Source organism: Callospermophilus lateralis, chromosome 11 (assembly GCF_048772815.1).
Source record: "Callospermophilus lateralis isolate mCalLat2 chromosome 11, mCalLat2.hap1, whole genome shotgun sequence".
Lineage (NCBI taxonomy): Eukaryota > Metazoa > Chordata > Mammalia > Rodentia > Sciuridae > Callospermophilus > Callospermophilus lateralis.
In genome coordinates, this window is record NC_135315.1 from 18,549,966 (window position 1) to 18,567,259 (window position 17,294).

General features: G+C 55.8%; 1 protein-coding gene across 2 annotated transcripts; it reads left to right on the forward strand.

Moving 5' to 3' along the window:
• The first annotated feature begins 1,059 nt into the window (after nt 1-1,059).
• On the forward strand, nt 1,060-14,232 carry Ubtf (upstream binding transcription factor). Of its 2 annotated transcripts, XM_076871255.2 has the most exons (21): nt 1,060-2,454; nt 3,513-3,637; nt 5,192-5,367; nt 5,857-5,940; nt 6,038-6,193; nt 8,577-8,641; nt 8,920-9,040; nt 9,393-9,503; nt 9,851-9,984; nt 10,127-10,268; nt 10,546-10,587; nt 10,702-10,815; nt 10,905-11,060; nt 11,429-11,584; nt 11,668-11,778; nt 12,184-12,272; nt 12,375-12,564; nt 13,471-13,518; nt 13,616-13,687; nt 13,789-13,932; nt 14,020-14,232. In XM_076871255.2, the coding sequence occupies exons 2-21, from the start codon at nt 3,580-3,582 to the stop codon at nt 14,143-14,145; spliced, it is 2,295 nt and encodes a 764-aa protein (XP_076727370.1). In that variant the 5' UTR covers nt 1,060-2,454; nt 3,513-3,579; the 3' UTR covers nt 14,146-14,232. The 2 variants fall into 2 exon arrangements, with proteins under 2 accessions (XP_076727370.1, XP_076727371.1); XM_076871256.2 differs by lacking the exon at nt 9,393-9,503 and having other exon boundaries at nt 1,061-2,454.
• Nucleotides 14,233-17,294: the final 3,062 nt, after the last annotated feature.

The following is a 17,294-nucleotide window of genomic DNA, read 5'->3' on the forward strand; positions in this document are numbered from 1 at the left end:
ATCTAAGCTTCTTTCTTGCTTTTTTCTTTTTATAACATCCCCCTTTGCTCCCCCCTCCCCGCTTTGGCTTCAGGGTTGCAAAAGCAAAGAGCAATAAAAAAAAAAAAAAAAAAAAAAAAAACCGCGCACACACTCAGACACACACCAGTGGCGACAGGAGAGAGTTGGAAAGACGCAGGAGAAAAGCAGGAGGCAGCGGGAATGGAGCAATGGGAGCGGGAAGCAGGCAGGTTCCCTCGCAAATTCCCCTCCGGCCCCAAGCCGCCTCGCCGGCCCCGGCGGGGGAGCAAGAAGCCGGGCGAGCAGATGGAGGAGTGGAGCTCGCTCTAGGCAGCGGGCTTGGCCGGAGAATGGAGGAGCCGCCAAGCGACCGGCTGATTGGAAGAGAAACGCAGAGCGATGGAGGCGGGGGTAGGAGGACGATTTCTCTGCGGGGACTGGCGGCGGCGTACACGCCCGGGTCGGGCGCTGCAGAGCTTGGCTGGCTTTCAACCCGCGCTCGCCGGCTCCAGCCCCGCGCGCCCCCACCCCCAGCCCTGCCGGCGGCTCCGCAGGTGAGTGCGAGCTGGGGGCTAAAAGACCCGAAAGTCTGAGCACGCCCGCCCTGCAAAAAAAAAAAAAAAAAAAAAAGAAAAGAAAAAGAAAAAAGAAAAAAGCATTTTCTTTCTTTTTTAATTTTTTTTTTTTTATTTTCGTACAGCCCCCAGAGCAGTGGGAGGGAAGGGGCGAGGCTGAGCCGTCCGGAGGAGGCGGAGGGGCCAGGCGAGGCCGGGGAGGCCCGGGAGGCGGCGGCGCCGAGGCGGCTCTGACGGGCGAGCGCTCGGAGCGGCGCTGCGCTGCGCCGAGGCGGGCGGGCGGGCGGGCGGAGCGGGGCGGGCGGAGCGCGGCGCGTGGGGCTCGCCATTAGCCGTCGCTCCGCTTCGCCATCTCGGGCTTTGTCTGGCGACTAGCTGCCCCAGCGACGGCTGCGGCGGAGCTGCAGCTCGGCTCTTCCGCCCGCCGCGCTCCTAGGTGCCTCCGGCCTGCGCTCCCATCCACATACTCGGTAAGTGAGCCTCCTTGCCGCGTATTTCGGGGGAGAGGGGTTACTACCGGCGGCGGCGGCGCCGACCTCCACGCGCCGGAGCAGGCCTGGGGAGCCATGCCGGGCTGGATTGAACCGGCTCCCAGAGCTGTTCCACCTCTGGAGCTGGAGCCCGCTCGCGGTTTCCGGGCTTTAAGGAGCAAAAGGAATCGTTTTGTTTTGGCAGTCGGGGTGATATATATATGTATTTGTGTATATATATATATATATATATATATTTTTTTTTTTTTCTGGTTTCGTGAGTGCCTTTTGGTAGCAAGGGGACCGCGAGGTGGGCGCTGAAGCCTGGCGCCGCTATCGGCGTGCGTGCGCCCCAGCCGGTGGCCACGCTCCGGGGATGAGGGTGGGCGCCAATAGCCCGCCCGGGAAGGCGAGAGAGGGTGAGGACTGGCCTGTAAGTACGATCCTAAGCTGGGAAGACTTGGAAGGGAGCTCCGGAGCAGGGCTATCGGCACCCCCTGAGCCTTACCGGCCACCGGGGAGCCCTCCGGGCACCCTCTCCACGGCCGCACCTCAGCCCTCCCTTCCGCGCCGGCCAAGCCTGCTAGTTCCCCCGCGGGTCTGGCGAGGTCGCTCTCGGCGTCTGCACGCCCGCCTCGGCTCCGAGCCCCGCCGCCATCCGGGCGGCTGCGTGTCTCCCAACCCGGCCCCCCCCTCCGGCGGCAGTGGCAGCCGCTGCCGCCGCCGCCACCACCACTACCACAACTACCACCACCACCACCGCCACCCCCCTCCCCTCCTTCCTTCCCTCCGCCTCGGCCGCCCGGGTCCCCCCAGCTCCCGCCCCTCCTCCCAGCTGCCCCCCGCGGAGCCCGCCCGGGCAGGCTGTGGGAGGGAGCGGAGCCGGCGAGGCGGGCGGGCTGGCGCTCGCTCCCCGGGGGTCGGTGTGCGCTCTACGGGGAAGGACGCGCTCGCTGCCCCGCTTCTCCCGCCCCCCTCCCGCTCCTCCTCCTCCCTTCTCCCTCCTCCTCCCCGCTCCGGCGGCGGAGGCTGCTGCGGCGGCGGGGGGTGTGCGAGCTGAGGCCGGGGCCGGCGGGCGGGCGGCGGGCGGGCTGCCTGCAGGCGGAGGGCGCTGTGCTTTGTGCTTTTCGCCGCGAGGAGCAGCAGGCAGCAGCCACAGCCGCCGCCGCCACAGCAGCAGCAGCCGCCGCCCCAGCGCCTCCGCCGCGCCGGGAGGAGGAGCCGCTGCCACCGCGGGAGGGAGCTGCGGCTGTGCCCGGCCGAGCGGGGGAGGGCGCCGCCGCTCAGAGCCGGGGAGGGAGCCGCCAGAGCGGGAAGCCCGGAGGCCGCGCTGCGCCGGGTAACCGAGACAGCTAAGGACGCGCGCTAGGGTCGGGGCCAGGACCTGACGACAAGGGAGCGAGCCGCGGGTACGGTGGACGCCGGGCGAGGACCCGGAGCCACCTCCGAGCAGGGGACTGGGCTCGAGCAGACCAGGGGACTGGGGAAGACACCGAAGCCGGGGGAGGGGAAGGCAGGAAGCGAGGCCCGGGTCGGGCCGGGCCACGGGCAGAGGAGCCCGCGCTTCTCGGAGCCGGCAGGCGCAGTTCTCGCCGGCCGCCGGAGGGGGCGGCGGGGCCGGTGAGCGCTGCGCCCCCGCCTCCCGGCTGCCGTCCTCCCGCCCTCTCTTTGGCTCGGCTCCCCGGAGGCCGGGGCGGGGGCGCCGGCGGGGCTGGGCCGCAGGCTCGGGGGAGGAGGCGGCGGTTCCCGCCGTGGTCGCGCCTCTGCGCCGGGCTCCTCCGTGAGCGTCAAGGTAGCTGGGCGGTAGCAGAGCCTCTAGCCGGGGTGGGTGGCTCGGGGCTGGGGCCAAGCTAGGCCTCTTCTCGTCGGCTGCTCGCCCGCCCGGGCGGGCTGGGACGGCGTTGGGCGATCGGGAGGGGGGAGCGGCGGAATCCGGATCCGGTCCCCGGGGGCGGTGCGGCCGCTGCGCTCCAGGGCTGGCGGCGGCTGCGCTGCGTCCGGGTCCCCGCCGGGTTGCGGAGGCGGGGGGAACCGGCCGGGGGGAGGCGGGAGGAGGAGACTGGGGCGCGTGCCCGCTTCCGTGGCCGCGCGCGCCCTTTACCCGCCCTTCCTCCTCCCCCGCCCTCCAGCCTGGGGCCTCCCCGGGGCGGGCGCACCGAAGAGGAGGAGATTTTTTTTTTGGTCCGGGTGGGGGAAGGAGGGCGGGCTCTCACTGCACGCGGGAGCTGGGAGCAGTCTCTCGCGTGGGCAGGGGAGGGCGCACGCCGCGGAGCCCGGCTGCAGGGGCTGGGGGAGGGGGTTGGGAAGAAGAGGGGCGCACTTCCACACCCTCCGACCCATTAAGTCTGAGTATCCTGGCTGGGTCTTACTGAGAGCTGGGACCTGTGCCCACTCCCCTTTGGGATGGGGGTAGGATAGAAAGGCCTCCACCTCTCAGCCTGAGTGGGGACTGGTGTCTCTTCTAAAGGGTGAGGTGGCTTTGACCCCGGGTTGCGGGGCCAGCGCGACCGAGGAGGTGGCTGGACAGCTGGAGGATGAACGGAGAGGCCGACTGTCCCACAGACCTGGAAATGGCCGCCCCCAAAGGCCAAGGTAGGGGTCCTCCACCCCCAGCCCTTTTTTTAACTTAAATCTTCTTGCCCACTTGTCTGTCTGCAGGGCTCTCCTTCTAAAGGATTCTCCATTCTGCATTCTCTGCTTGGAGAGGATGTCTTGAGCATAATTTTATAAGTTGAGCATCCTTCACACTTGGAAGGAATAATTTAGTTTGGCCAAATCCAAATTATTTGGCTTTGAGACTGTAAATTGTGTCTTTCACACAACTCTCGCTCCGTGTTTGAGGGAGAAGGGAGACCCTTGAAAGTCGTCTTTCTGGGGTTCCCGGTCATCCTGAAGTGTGTCCCCACTCTGATTCCTGGGCTGGAAGGAAGGATGAGGATTGAGAGGGGGTGGGGGGTGGGGTGCAGCAGGACTGGGAAGGCTTTTTAGGTTTTTTATTATCATTATTACTGTTATGATTATTGTTGTTAAAAAATAAGGTTTTGGCCGAGGCAGGTGGAGAGAATGTGCGTTTTGGTGAGTTAAGGCCCCAGGCCATAGAAGTTATATACACAATTAGACCCCGACTTCATCCAAGAGGAACCTAGTATAGTTGGGCATGGGGAGTAGAACTAAGCTCAGCATCTGGCAATGCTTGTAGGACATTGAGGGGAGAAAAGATTATGGGGTCCATGTGACCCTGCTCTGCAGAAACCCTGGACCAGGTTACCATATGCAAGTAAAAGTGAGGAGCCTCTTTGACTTGGAGCCATGGATGGCTACTATCCCAGCTCACCTTCCAGGACAGTCACTCTTTAGAGGCCCCAAGCTCTCTGAATTGCATTTCAGTGGCTGAAAATAGCTGGTTCAGATCCCCTTTTTTGTTCCCTAAGGAGTTTAAGCAAGAATACAACTTGGAATTGGGTGGGGAGGATGTCTCCCTAGAGCAGGGTCCTGAGAGCCTTTGCCCATCTATGTGCCTTGCCTCAAAGCTGCCCTATATAGTTCTTCATATCCATCCCATTTTTATTTGCCAGAAATTTTCTGGTCTCTCTTGAGGGACTGGGTGGGAGGAGGGATGATATACTCTTGTCTCTAATATAGGTTTCCAGCTGTGCTAGAGAGACATCTGTATGGAGTCTTCTTTTTGTCCACACCCCTTTTTCAGCACTTGGACATTTATGGTATCTACCTAGAATTTGAATTTGGCAATACTTTTAGATATGTTGCCTTCCTGCTTTCTTTCCTCTCTGATAAACAAATTGCTTTCCCAATAGAGTCACAGTTCACAGGAACTTTATTTCCCCCTGTCCCCTTTCTACAGTTAATAGGGGCCCATGGAAGCCTGGAATGTTAGAAATGAAAATATCCCTGAAGGAAGCCAGTCCTGGGTTCAAGCCAGGCTTTTTACATGTGACACTGGACCAGTCTCTGCCCTAATCCAATGTGACCAGTTTGCTTAGGGATAAGTTATACTTAAGGAAAGATACTTTTGTTTACATGGGAAACAAGGACTCTTGGAAAGAAAGGTTGGATACTCGAGGACTGGGGAGTAGATCAGTATGATGGCATGAGCCAGGTGTGATGGCTTCTTTTACCCCTCACCAGACCGCTGGTCCCAGGAAGATATGCTAACTTTGCTGGAATGCATGAAGAACAACCTTCCATCCAATGACAGCTCCAAGTTCAAAACCACTGAGTCACACATGGACTGGGAAAAAGTAGCATTTAAAGATTTTTCTGGAGATATGTGCAAGCTCAAATGGGTGGAGATTTCTAATGAGGTAACTGAATCCCCCTCTTTCTGACACACATGAATATGCATCTACACATAACCCTACCTTGTCCTTCTTGGAGGGGGAAATGAAACGAAGTCTGTAAACAGGAAGGAAGAAGGCCAGAAAGGTGTTCATGTGGTCACCTGTTAGCTCTCTATTTGACCTTGTGCCTGTGGAGGAGATGGCACCATTAACATATCAGCCTAGAGGTCTTAATTCTGCCAAGGTCTCACAGGTGGCCGTGAATACTAACTGGCCTGGGGCCTGGGGCTTCTGTTGCCTGAACTATTCAAATGAGGTACTTGTCCTTTGGTGTGAGCTCTGCAGCAGGCCTGGTCAGTGCCTGGATCGTGGAGATTACCTGTATTGTAGGGCTGTTGGTCTCTGTTCTTTCAATCAATTGTCTGGTAGAGCGGTGGAAACCCATTGGGAAAGGGAGCTCTGTATGGGGTAGCATTTCCCAGCTTCTTCTACTCATCTCCCTTCTCCCTCCAGGTGAGGAAGTTCCGTACGTTGACAGAATTGATCCTTGATGCTCAAGAACATGTTAAAAATCCTTATAAAGGCAAAAAACTCAAGGTGAGTTACCAGGAGGAGGAGCGTGAGGGTCCAGGGAGGAGTGGTCCAAAGAAGGGATGGTGTTTAACCTCTGTTGTGTCTTTGTCCCACCTTCCAGAAACACCCAGACTTCCCAAAGAAGCCCCTGACCCCTTATTTTCGCTTCTTCATGGAGAAGCGAGCCAAGTATGCAAAACTCCACCCTGAGATGAGCAACCTGGACCTGACCAAGATTCTTTCCAAGAAATACAAGGAGCTTCCCGAGAAGAAGAAGGTGGGGGGAGGAGGTTTTAGGTGCGGGGAGGGAAGAGACTGGGAGCAACTGGTGTGTGTAGGTTATTGTGGGGGTAGGCCTTAGAGGGACTTGGCATCAGGGACATAGGAATCAGCACAGCAGTGTGGGGTCCCAGGCAGCTATACCTGATTGCTCTATTCCAGGCCCATACACAGTCAAAACAGGCACCCTTGCAGGTGAAACCCAGGCCCAAGCAGTTGCTCAGACCAACCTTGTCCCCTATGGACCATTCACAGTGTCCTCTTCCATACACCTCTCCACACACATGTCCTCAGTGTTAGGCCTGCACAGCAGTTTTGGATCCCTCATATTTCCCCTCATGGCCTAATTTAATGCCTGTAATATCCTCACAAAGAAACCCCAGGAAAGGGGGTTATTCCTATGCTGTGGGCAAAAAACTGAGGTGCAGGGAGGTTAAGTGTCAGGTCACACAAGTAATGATGCTAGAGCAGGACTTGGCCTTGGCACCCTAGGCTCCCTGTCTGCTACTTTCCCCCCTGCCACATCCACATGTTAAATGGGCTTTCTTCCCCATGTACAAAAATACACCTTATCTTTCCTGGCCTCATATTATCCCCTGCAGAGGTCAGACACTGTCCCAGACAGTCAGAGGTTGATGACCTCAGGCATAAGTTGCCCAGGTCTACCAGGCAGGGATGGACACAAGTCAAGGACAGCTCAGGAGGTCCCATGCAGTGATAAGAAACAAAATACTGAAGGAGTCCTGCAGATGGGACATGTGTAAGGTGGGATGAGAGAGGTAGATGAGAAGAGATACTGTTTGATGAGATGGAGCCGAGGAGAGAAGTTGATGAGGACCATGGGGAGAGGCCAAAAGGCACATTGACTGGAAAAAAAGACAGAGTTGTACATAGCCAGCCCTCGAAAAGTGACACCTACTGCCACACTCAGTGGACCTTTTCACTGGTTCATATATACTGGCTGTAGACACATATGCTCTTGGTGCTGAACCCAAAATGGAACCAGGTAAAACTAGCCCTCTGGCCACTGCCCAAGCTAAGCAGGAGCTATGATTTATTGGAGTTATGATTAATCCCCTGATGAGGTTAAGGGACAGTGACAACACAGAAAACTCATGGAATGGGAGGGAGAGGCAAAGGATCTGAGAACCAGGGATGGACAGAAGAAATGGGTAAAGTGGACAAGATGCTGGCCTGGAGGACACAGACTTGTCCTCTTGGACTGCCACCACATTGCTATATATGAGGCCTTGCGGTAAGTCACTTTGCTTCTCTGGGCCTGGTCTTGTTTATAAAGGCGAGCCATATCTGTGAGGTGCCTTTTGGCTCCAAAAACTTGTATGTGGAGGGCCAAGATTGTGCAGAGGAGACATTGTTCTGCTCTTGGTTTTCTGTGGGAACCACAGGGGAAAGTGAGCCACTTCTCTGTGCTGGTTGTGTACTCTGTGAGAGGCAGGGGTTGGCTTGATCTCCATGAGCCCCTGACTGCTTCCAGTGCTATTCTTGCAATTATAGGGGAAAAAAGGGAGGAAAAGAGATGGCTACTTTGATGGCTACTAGATAGAAGGTAGATAAGGAAGGGCAAGGATTGGTGTAAGTAGGGGGACTCCTAGAGGGAGGGATGCAAGGAGATGGAAAGGAAGACCAGGCGGAGAGGGGGGAGAGGGAAGGGAGCCAAGTGGCAGAGGGGAACAAGAGGCCTGAGAGGGAGCCAGGCGCCTGGAAGAAGGGATCAGAGGTAGGGAAGATGGTGGTAGCTGAGGCACCAAGAGGGGATGGTTACAGAATTGGGAAGGAATGTGAGGGGCAGATGGAGTCCCAGAGGTAGGGGAAGAAAAACCCAAGAGACAGATCTGCTGGGATGTGGTCTACCATATAAGAATTCATTCTTGATTTCCTTCATTACAATCTCGCTTCATGCTTTGGAAGCAGGATTCAGCCACCTGGCCCTATGGGCCATCTCAAATAGACACACTGATGTCAGCTTCCTCAGACAGTGGGGAGAGGGAGTAATGGGAGCAGGGTCTCCATCAGACTCAACGTTGGAATTTTATGGTGTCAGAGAAAGGGGTGGGGCAATCCTAGTCCTTCCACTGACAACTGAGTGGTTGTGGTAATGCCAAGTCCCCCTTCTACAACTCTCTTAAATAGAATAGAAATAAGATTCCATGTCTGAAAGACCACTGTAGTTCCCACTGTCTGGTTCTCAGCCACCAGGTCTGGTGTGTGGTGAGCCCAATCCACTGGAAGGCACAGGCTACCATCCGTCCACATCACAGCGGGAGGCAAGAAAGCTAGCGAGGAGGGTTCCTGGTGGCTTTTGTAGCTCCGGGTGAGATAGGCCTTGGGTCCTGGATGACCCCGTCCCCTCCTCCCCCCAGATGAAATATATTCAGGACTTCCAGAGGGAGAAACAGGAGTTCGAGCGAAACCTGGCCCGATTCAGGTAAGGCAGTGAAGCCCAGAGGAGGGCCATGGGGCACTGGGTGTGACAGTATAGGCTAATGCTGGCTGGAGGCTGGTGCTGGCCATCTGCAAGATATGGAATATGATGGGTCACATACAGACCCTAATGTATTATGCTCAGGGGCAGGGACAGGCAAGGAGCCTCTGTCCCACTAAGCCCCAGATGGAAGGCCTAGGAGGCTCTATGGGTGGGGCAACTAACTTGGGTCTGCCCAGGCAGTGTCCCCCATTGAACCTTACTCCCCATGCCCTGGCTAGGGAGGATCACCCCGACCTTATCCAGAATGCCAAGAAGTCGGACATCCCTGAGAAGCCCAAAACCCCCCAGCAGCTGTGGTACACCCATGAGAAGAAGGTGTATCTCAAAGTCCGGCCAGATGTGAGTGTCTGGCCAAGGGGTGGGGATGGAGGCGCACGGTGGTGGCAAGGGGGGAGCCGCGCCAGGTCCGCTGGGCACGGTGCAGGGGAGCAGGAGAGGAGGCCCCTCCCCAGGGGTGGGCTGCATGGACAGGGCCTGGGCCAGCTGGCGTGCGAGCGTGTGTGTGCGTGTGTGTGTGAGCCTGTCCCCTTGCACCCAGGCGGGATCCCCGCCTCTCTGCCTTCCCCTCCTGGCCTGTGGGGGACACTAATGTGACCTCCTGTGGCCTGAGGGGGCGGGGGCCTTTGTGCCCCCTACCCCCCTCCCCCTGCCCCTGGCTGCCTGTGTGTGTCTGACGGCTTTTGGTTTGCAGGCCACTACGAAGGAGGTGAAGGACTCCCTGGGGAAGCAGTGGTCTCAGCTCTCGGACAAAAAGAGGCTGAAATGGATTCATAAGGCCCTGGAGCAGCGGAAGAAGTACGAGGTTAGGCTTCCGCTGCGCTCCTCCCCATCCGGCTCTTCAAGAGCCTCTGCCCTCTGACTCTGTGCCACCGCATGCTGCGGGAGGCAGTCACTCCCCAGCCATCCATTGAGGGAGGGGCCTTCTGGGCCCCTCACCTCTGTCTATCTTCCCTACCCCCACCCCACCATGAGATCTCAGGCTAGGGCAGGGCAGGGCATCATGGTTCGGCTCGTTTTGTGTGAAATGGCAGACATGGCCATCCCCAGCTTTGCTCCCTGCCCCCCCTCCCCAGCGGCTCTCCCCCTTCCCCTGCCCCGGCTAACTCCACTCCCCATTGCCCTCCACCCCCCCCACACCTCACTCTGCAGGAGATTATGCGTGACTATATCCAGAAGCACCCTGAACTGAACATCAGTGAGGAGGGCATCACCAAATCTACCCTTACCAAGGCTGAACGCCAGCTCAAGGACAAGTTTGATGGGCGACCTACCAAGCCACCTCCGTGAGCACTGTTCTGTGGTGGGTGGGTGAGTGGGCAGCTAGGGAACTGGGCCAGTGAAGGATGTAGACCCATGCTTTACAGCAATGAGGTCAACTGCTCACTTGCTTATGGGGTGTGTCTCTCTTCCTGCCCGGTTTGATAGGAACAGCTATTCACTGTACTGCGCAGAGCTCATGGCCAACATGAAGGATGTGCCCAGTACGGAGCGCATGGTGCTATGCAGCCAGCAGTGGAAGCTGCTGTCCCAAAAGGAGAAGGATGCCTATCACAAGAAGTGTGACCAGGTGCTTCATAGCAGGGGGCCCTCCTTCGGGGTTTCAAGTGTGACCCCAGCAAAGCTCAAATCAGTCCTTGGTTATAGGTGCCTTGGCACCTGCTTCCAGCATGGCAGTGTGCTAGGTTTGGCATCTGGGCCTGTCAAGGCAGACAGCTCAGGCCTCTTGCCTACCATCTGTTGGAGGAGAGCAAGCCCTGGGGGAGGCTTTCTGAGGGTTCCTATCCCTAATACTGGAGTCTGGTGAGCCTAACCCCAACTGACCCTGATTCCCCTCCCTTTCCCAGAAAAAGAAAGATTATGAGGTGGAGATGCTCCGTTTCCTTGAGGTGAGTGTTGCTCCAGGTGGGGACTCGGCAGAGAAGACAGGCTAGGCGGAGAGCCCTGAGGGTCCCTGGAGAGCAGGTGGACTGCAGCCCCACCCCTCTCGTCTTCCCCACCAGAGCCTGCCCGAGGAGGAGCAGCAGCGGGTTCTGGGAGAGGAGAAGATGTTGAACATCAACAAGAAGCAGGCCACCAGCCCAGCTTCCAAGAAGCCCACCCAGGAAGGCGGGAAGGTGGGCAGAGGCACCATCTGCCCAGCGGGAGGGGAACGAAGGGCTCCTGTAAATGGCCTGTGAACCCCGACCCTTCTGTACCTTCCCAGGGTGGCTCAGAGAAGCCTAAACGGCCGGTGTCTGCCATGTTCATCTTCTCTGAGGAGAAGCGGCGGCAGCTGCAGGAGGAGAGGCCAGAGCTCTCTGAGAGTGAGCTGACCCGCCTGCTGGCCCGCATGTGGAACGACTTGTCAGAGAAGAAGAAGGTTAGTCTTGCCCCTGAGAGGCGCCTCCTCACCAGTGTCCCCAGAGGGGCTGCTAGGACCACTTCCTCCCTTGGGGCAGCTGCTCAGCCTCGCCCCTGCCTCTGCCCCTGCGGCTTACATGTGTGGCTGGACTCAGATGCTGGGAGCCCAGCGAGCTGACCCGGAAGGCGGGAAGCTGTCAGCTATGGCTGTTGGCTCTGGGGGGAGCGGCGGGTAGGCGGGGCGGAACCCACGGGGACATCTGTGCCGCCCACGCCTGTGCCAGCCCCTCCTCCCCACCCAGAGCTGCTGCTGCTGCTGCTGCTGGTCGGGCTTAGCGCGCCCCCTAGGGGTGGCTCAGAGGCTGACACCTGTGTGGTCCTCCATAGGCCAAGTACAAGGCCAGGGAGGCAGCGCTGAAGGCACAGTCTGAGAGGAAGCCAGGTGCGGAGCGCGAGGAACGGGGCAAGCTGCCAGAGTCACCCAAGAGAGCTGAGGAGATCTGGCAACAGAGCGTCATCGGCGATTACCTGGCCCGCTTCAAGGTGGCAGGAAGTGGGACAGGGGTTTTTCCTGTAGCCTCCAGCCCTGGGTGACCCCTTCAGCTGATACCCTTGTCTGTCCCCAGAACGATAGGGTAAAGGCCTTGAAAGCCATGGAGATGACCTGGAACAACATGGAGAAGAAGGAGAAACTAATGTGGATTAAGAAGGCCGCTGAAGACCAAAAGCGATATGAGGTGGGAAGAGGACTGGGCCCACCCCCACACACACACCCCCCACCCCCCATATAAGCTGGGGCTCTGAGCCAGAGATCCCAGCCTTGTTGTGACCCTGAACCAGTCTCAACTCCACGCCGCCCACCCCCCTAATTGAGCCTCAGTCTCATCAGTAAAATGGAGGAGATAGTATTGGCCTTCAGGGTTATTGTTGAGGGACATGAATTCAATTCCCAAAATACATTGAAATGATAGTGCTTGACATAGGTGTGAGTTGTTAGGTAATTGTTCCCTGGCCATGCTTTGGTTTCTGCTCTTCCTGTCTCATAAAAAGAGAACCAGCTAAGGCATGACAAAGTGGGGCAGGAGGCAGCAGTATTTCAGGGGGTGTGGGGATGAGTGTGACCCTTCCAGGTCTCCCCACAGAGAGAGCTGAGTGAGATGCGGGCACCTCCAGCTGCGACGAATTCTTCCAAGAAGATGAAGTTCCAGGGAGAACCCAAGAAGCCTCCCATGTGAGCCTGGGGCTGAAGCCTGCCTTGGTGTGGGGAGGGTGAAGACTGGAGGGCCTGTTGGTTGGGGGTCTTGACCCTCCCTTAATAACCCCCATCTCCCAGGAATGGTTATCAGAAGTTCTCCCAGGAGCTACTGTCCAATGGAGAGTTGAACCACCTGCCACTGAAAGAGCGCATGGTGGAAATAGGCAGCCGCTGGCAGCGCATTTCCCAGAGCCAGAAGGAGCACTACAAAAAGCTGGCCGAGGAGCAGCAGAAGCAGTACAGGGTGCACCTGGACCTCTGGGTCAAGGTGAGAGGGCAAAGGACCCTTGGGAGGGAGAGGGAGGCACCATCCTGTCTTATTCATCATTTCTTTCAATACCCCAGCAGTCCTATGGGGCAGTGTTTACTGTCACCCTTTTAAACCAAAACTCAGAGAGGTTAAATAATTTGCCCAAAGTCATACAGTAGGTAGAAAAATTGAAATCAGACTGCCTTTGCTCTCTCCATCTGGGACTGGGGGTCCTCTTTAGACTCTGGCTTGATTCCTAGTCTCTGAGCTTCCCTCTGTACCTTGGTTGAGTAGTAAGATCTGTAAAGTGTGGAGAATCATCTGTGTTCTCCCCAGCCACCCAAATTGGCCAAGAATTTGGCCAGAGATTAGACGTTCCAGATGTTAGATGAGCCCCAATGCCTCATCAGTGGCTCAGGGAACTCAGGACCAAGTAGGGTTGATGATATATCAGGCTCTGTTGAGTGATTGTAGGGAGACTTCTAAGTTAAAGAAGGCCCCATCTATGGAGCCTCCATTTGGGTAGAGTAAGAAAATGAAAATGAGCAGTCTTGATGCATAGTGGCTTACATTAACCAGGAATGGTGGCACAAGCCTATAATCAAGGCTGAGGCAGGAGGGTGGCAAGTTTAGGGTCAGTCTGGACAACTTAGACCCTGTATCAAAATAAAAATAAAAGGAGGTGGGGATGTAGCATCAAAAGCAGAAACTTGAGCTGTATTCCTAGACCCCTGGGGCACTCTTCAGAGACCAGGTATAAAGATGGGTGATGTAGGGCTGGGGATGTGGCTCAAGCGGTAGCGCGCTCACCTGGCAGATGGGTGATGTAAAGTCCTTTGCCTACTGCCTGGCTGGAGCTCAGTATGCTCAGCTGGCAGTAATCTGGGGAGCGTTCCAACCCCCACCTTCTCTCTGTCTCCCCAGAGTCTGTCTCCCCAGGACCGTGCAGCATATAAAGAATACATCTCCAATGTGAGTTTGGGAGCCCAGCAGTGGCATGGTGGGGGCAGGGATCCCCAGGATCTGGAACTCACAGCTGCCCCTTGTGCATCCCCATCCTCTCCTTCAGAAACGTAAGAGCATGACCAAGCTGCGAGGCCCAAACCCCAAGTCCAGCCGGACCACCCTGCAGTCCAAGTCGGTAAGGAGCTTCTCCTAGATAGGGAGCAAGAATCTGTACAACAGGGTCCCAGTGCCTGGAGTGGCTGGGCCAAGACCACTGGTGTCTCTCTGCCCCTCCAGGAATCTGAGGAGGATGATGAAGAGGACGAGGATGATGAGGATGAAGATGAAGAAGAGGAAGACGATGAGAATGGGGATTCCTCTGAGGATGGTGGGGACTCCTCTGGATCCAGCAGTGAAGATGAGAGCGAGGATGGGGATGAGGTGGGGCAGGCAGGGCATGGTGGGAGGGGCAGGATTGGGTTCCACAAGGAGGGCCACCTGGTAACTGCATATCCTTTCTTCCTCTAGAACGAGGAGGATGATGAGGATGAAGATGATGATGAGGATGATGACGAGGATGAAGACAATGAGTCCGAGGGCAGCAGCTCCAGCTCCTCCTCCTCAGGGGACTCCTCAGACTCTGACTCCAACTGAGGCTCACCCCCCGGGGCAGCCAGGGAGAGCTTTAGAGCTCCCCTCCCCAACTGACCACCTTTGTCTCTCCCCCATGTTCTGTCCCCTACCCCCTGGCCTCCCCCACTTTCTGTCTTTCTTTTTCTTTTTCTTTTTCTTTTTTAAACAAAATATGGTGGGGTAGGGGACTGGAGGAGCCCAGGCTAGGACTCTGTAGCCTTGGAGCAATCAGCCCTGGGGGTCCTCCAGGGAGAACAACCATCAGACTGAGCCAGCACTGGACCAGACCGGCCCACCCCACCCCTCTTCTGCACTTGCGGTTCTGGCATGGACAATGGACCAGGGGTGGGGAGTCCCAAAGAGTTCAGTGAGGCCCTCCACACATGCAACCCAAACCAAGGTGGGGTGGAAGCTTGGGGAGGACCCCTTCCTTCCCAGAGGGGCTAACCACCTGGACCCCTGCATTGGAACTGGAGGCAGGGAAACTGTTGGGAGAGGCGGGTGGGTGCCTTTGAGAAAACAGGCACTGCCCTGATGGTCCTCTCCCCTGCCCCTGCAGAAAGGAGCTGCCTGGACCCACTCATGGGGGAGGGGCAGAAGTGTTTTTTATATATGTGTATATATTTTTTTTTTAAGCTCTGAGCTGTCAACGAGACGTTTCCTACCGATCCCGGCTGCCGTCTCTGTTGTCATTTCTGGGAGAGGGAGGGTTTAGGGGGTAGATTTGGAACTTTTTTTAAATGGTCTTGATGTGTATGGGAGAGAGAGAGAGAGTGTGTGTGTGTGTGTGTGTGTGTGTGTACGTGTGCACGCGCACACGCTGTATATAGCATGAGTGCACCTGTGGGTGTGTTTGAGTGCGTGTAGAAGAGAGAAGGGGTCTGTCCTGGAGCCCACCTCAGTTTTTGTGAATCTGGAAAAGGGTTGGTGAGGGCCAGGGAGATGATGATCCCAGTGGGAACAGGCTGAGGCTGCCCTTCTCTGCATGTCTCCACTTTGCCTGGTCTCTGGTTCTATTTGGGGAGGGCACTGAAGCCACTCTTGATGCTTCCTATACAGTTTCCCGGTGCCAGGGTCATGTGCATCTGAGCTGCTGCTGGTCCCTACTGTCCAGCAGGAAGGCGGGAAGGGGCAGACAATGGTGTGAACCTTAAAGCTTTTCTTTGGTGGAAAAGGCCTTCGGGCTCATGTGAGGGGCCAGCCTGGCCACTCTGGGCTCAGAATCTGGGCATCAGGAAGTGTGTTGAGCTCTTATGTACACATCCCTAACTGCCTTCCCCCATGTCCTCTGGCCACCCCATTTCCTTTGATTTCTCAGGTCTGCTCCCCCTCTTCCTTGCCCCTCAACCTTATAGTTGGGAAAGGGGCTACAGAAGCTGCTTTCTGCAGCTGTCCCTTTAACCCTTGCCAGCCATCCCAAGTTTTTTGGTACCCTGATTCCTTGACTCTTAATAAGCCAAGCCACCTTATCTGTGGATTTAATTTTTGTTGTTGGCAGTTTTTACTAAATTGGTTTAAAAAAAATTTTTTTAAACAATCATGTCAGTGACCTATTTAATCGGGGCTTTGTGCTTCCCACCTTCCCCTCTGAATGAAAGCCAGGAATGGGGGAAGTGGGACCTCTGCCAAGGTGGTGGGGCAGAAAAGGTAAAGGGCCCCACCCCAGATAGGCTGTGGGTCTCTCAAATGAAAGCAGAGACAATCTGCTTTGCCTGGACCCTGGTGCTTGGATGGGGAGGCCTAGGGAGGGATACTCCCCACTCCCACTCCCCTTCCTTTATCCTGACCCAGGAATTAAGTACAGGAGTTTATAGGTTATTTCTTCCTAAGAACCCCTGCAAAGACCCCCCACCCAACGTCCTTTATCTGAATGCCCCTGCACTATTATGTTTTAGTGAAATGTGTTTTCATTTAAAAATAACTGAACAGGACACTTTTCCTGTTTTAAAAATTGAAAAATTCTTACAGTACAGACAGGGCCATGGGGGTGGGGGTGTTGGTGCTGTAAGAGGTCGCTCTGAGTGCATTTTGGCACTGGGACGGGATGGCTGGGGTGGGAAGACCCCCATTCCCCCACCTTTTTTTTCTAATATTTAAGGAGTGTTTTGTAGGTTTCAACAACAACCACACTTGAATTTGTATTATGGGAGGTGGGAGGGAATGGCTTAGAGGTGTCTGCCTAAGCTTAAGGCCAACTGTGGAAGTTTTGTTTTCCCTTTTTTTTGTACAATAAAGTGAAAAACAAAGGTCTGACTGCTGTCTGGTCACTGAAATAAGTGAAAGTGGGTGGCAGGGGTGACCCAATAGGTCAGATAAACTCTTGAAGCTATCTTTTTTGCCCTTTCTAGAACCATCTTACATCATTTTGTGCTACTGTTTGGTGCTTTCTAAATTCAGTTGGTCCACCTGAGGTTGTCAGTCACGAAGGACAACAAGTTTTGGGAACAAATGCATTTTCACCAGAGGACACCGCCTTAGAAAATGAGGTGATAAACCACTGAGGTCAAGGGTTCATCCTGGGCATGCCAGCCCTCCTGGTTGGTGCAGAATTTATCAAGTAGTGTTTGGGGCACCCTCCCACGTTGATCCCTCAGCTCCATCTGGGTTCAGCATGATTTCCTAACCATCCAGGCCTCTGATAGGAAGTGGCTGGGACAAGATGGCTTGCCCTCTGCAGCTTATGGATGTCTGCTTTCCTTGCACAGGATTCTGTTGGGTTCCTAGAACAGCAAAGGGCTGCAACACAACCTCTGTCCAAAGACTCCACCCCTGACCCCTCTCCTGTTCTGGACCAAACTTCCAAAACTTTCCCACTCACCATTCTCCTAAGGCTACTCTTTACAGTCAACAACATGTCCATCTTTACACCCAGTGGACACTTACCTGTGTCCTGCTTTCTCGGTTTACTCTGCTGGTGTCAGCCCTCCCTCCTCATTCTGTCCTAGGTGTTGCTGTCTCTCCCTTGAACCTCCTACTAAAAAATATGATTCCAGCCATATTTCCTGTCTCCTATATGCTTGCTCGCTTGCCCTCCCATCATAGTACAACAACACAGAAGCCCTCACCAGATGCTAGCACCATAATCCTGGATGTCCCAGCCTCCAGAACCATGAGCCAAATAAAATTCTATTTTTATAATTTACCCAGTCTGATATCCTGATACAGTAGCA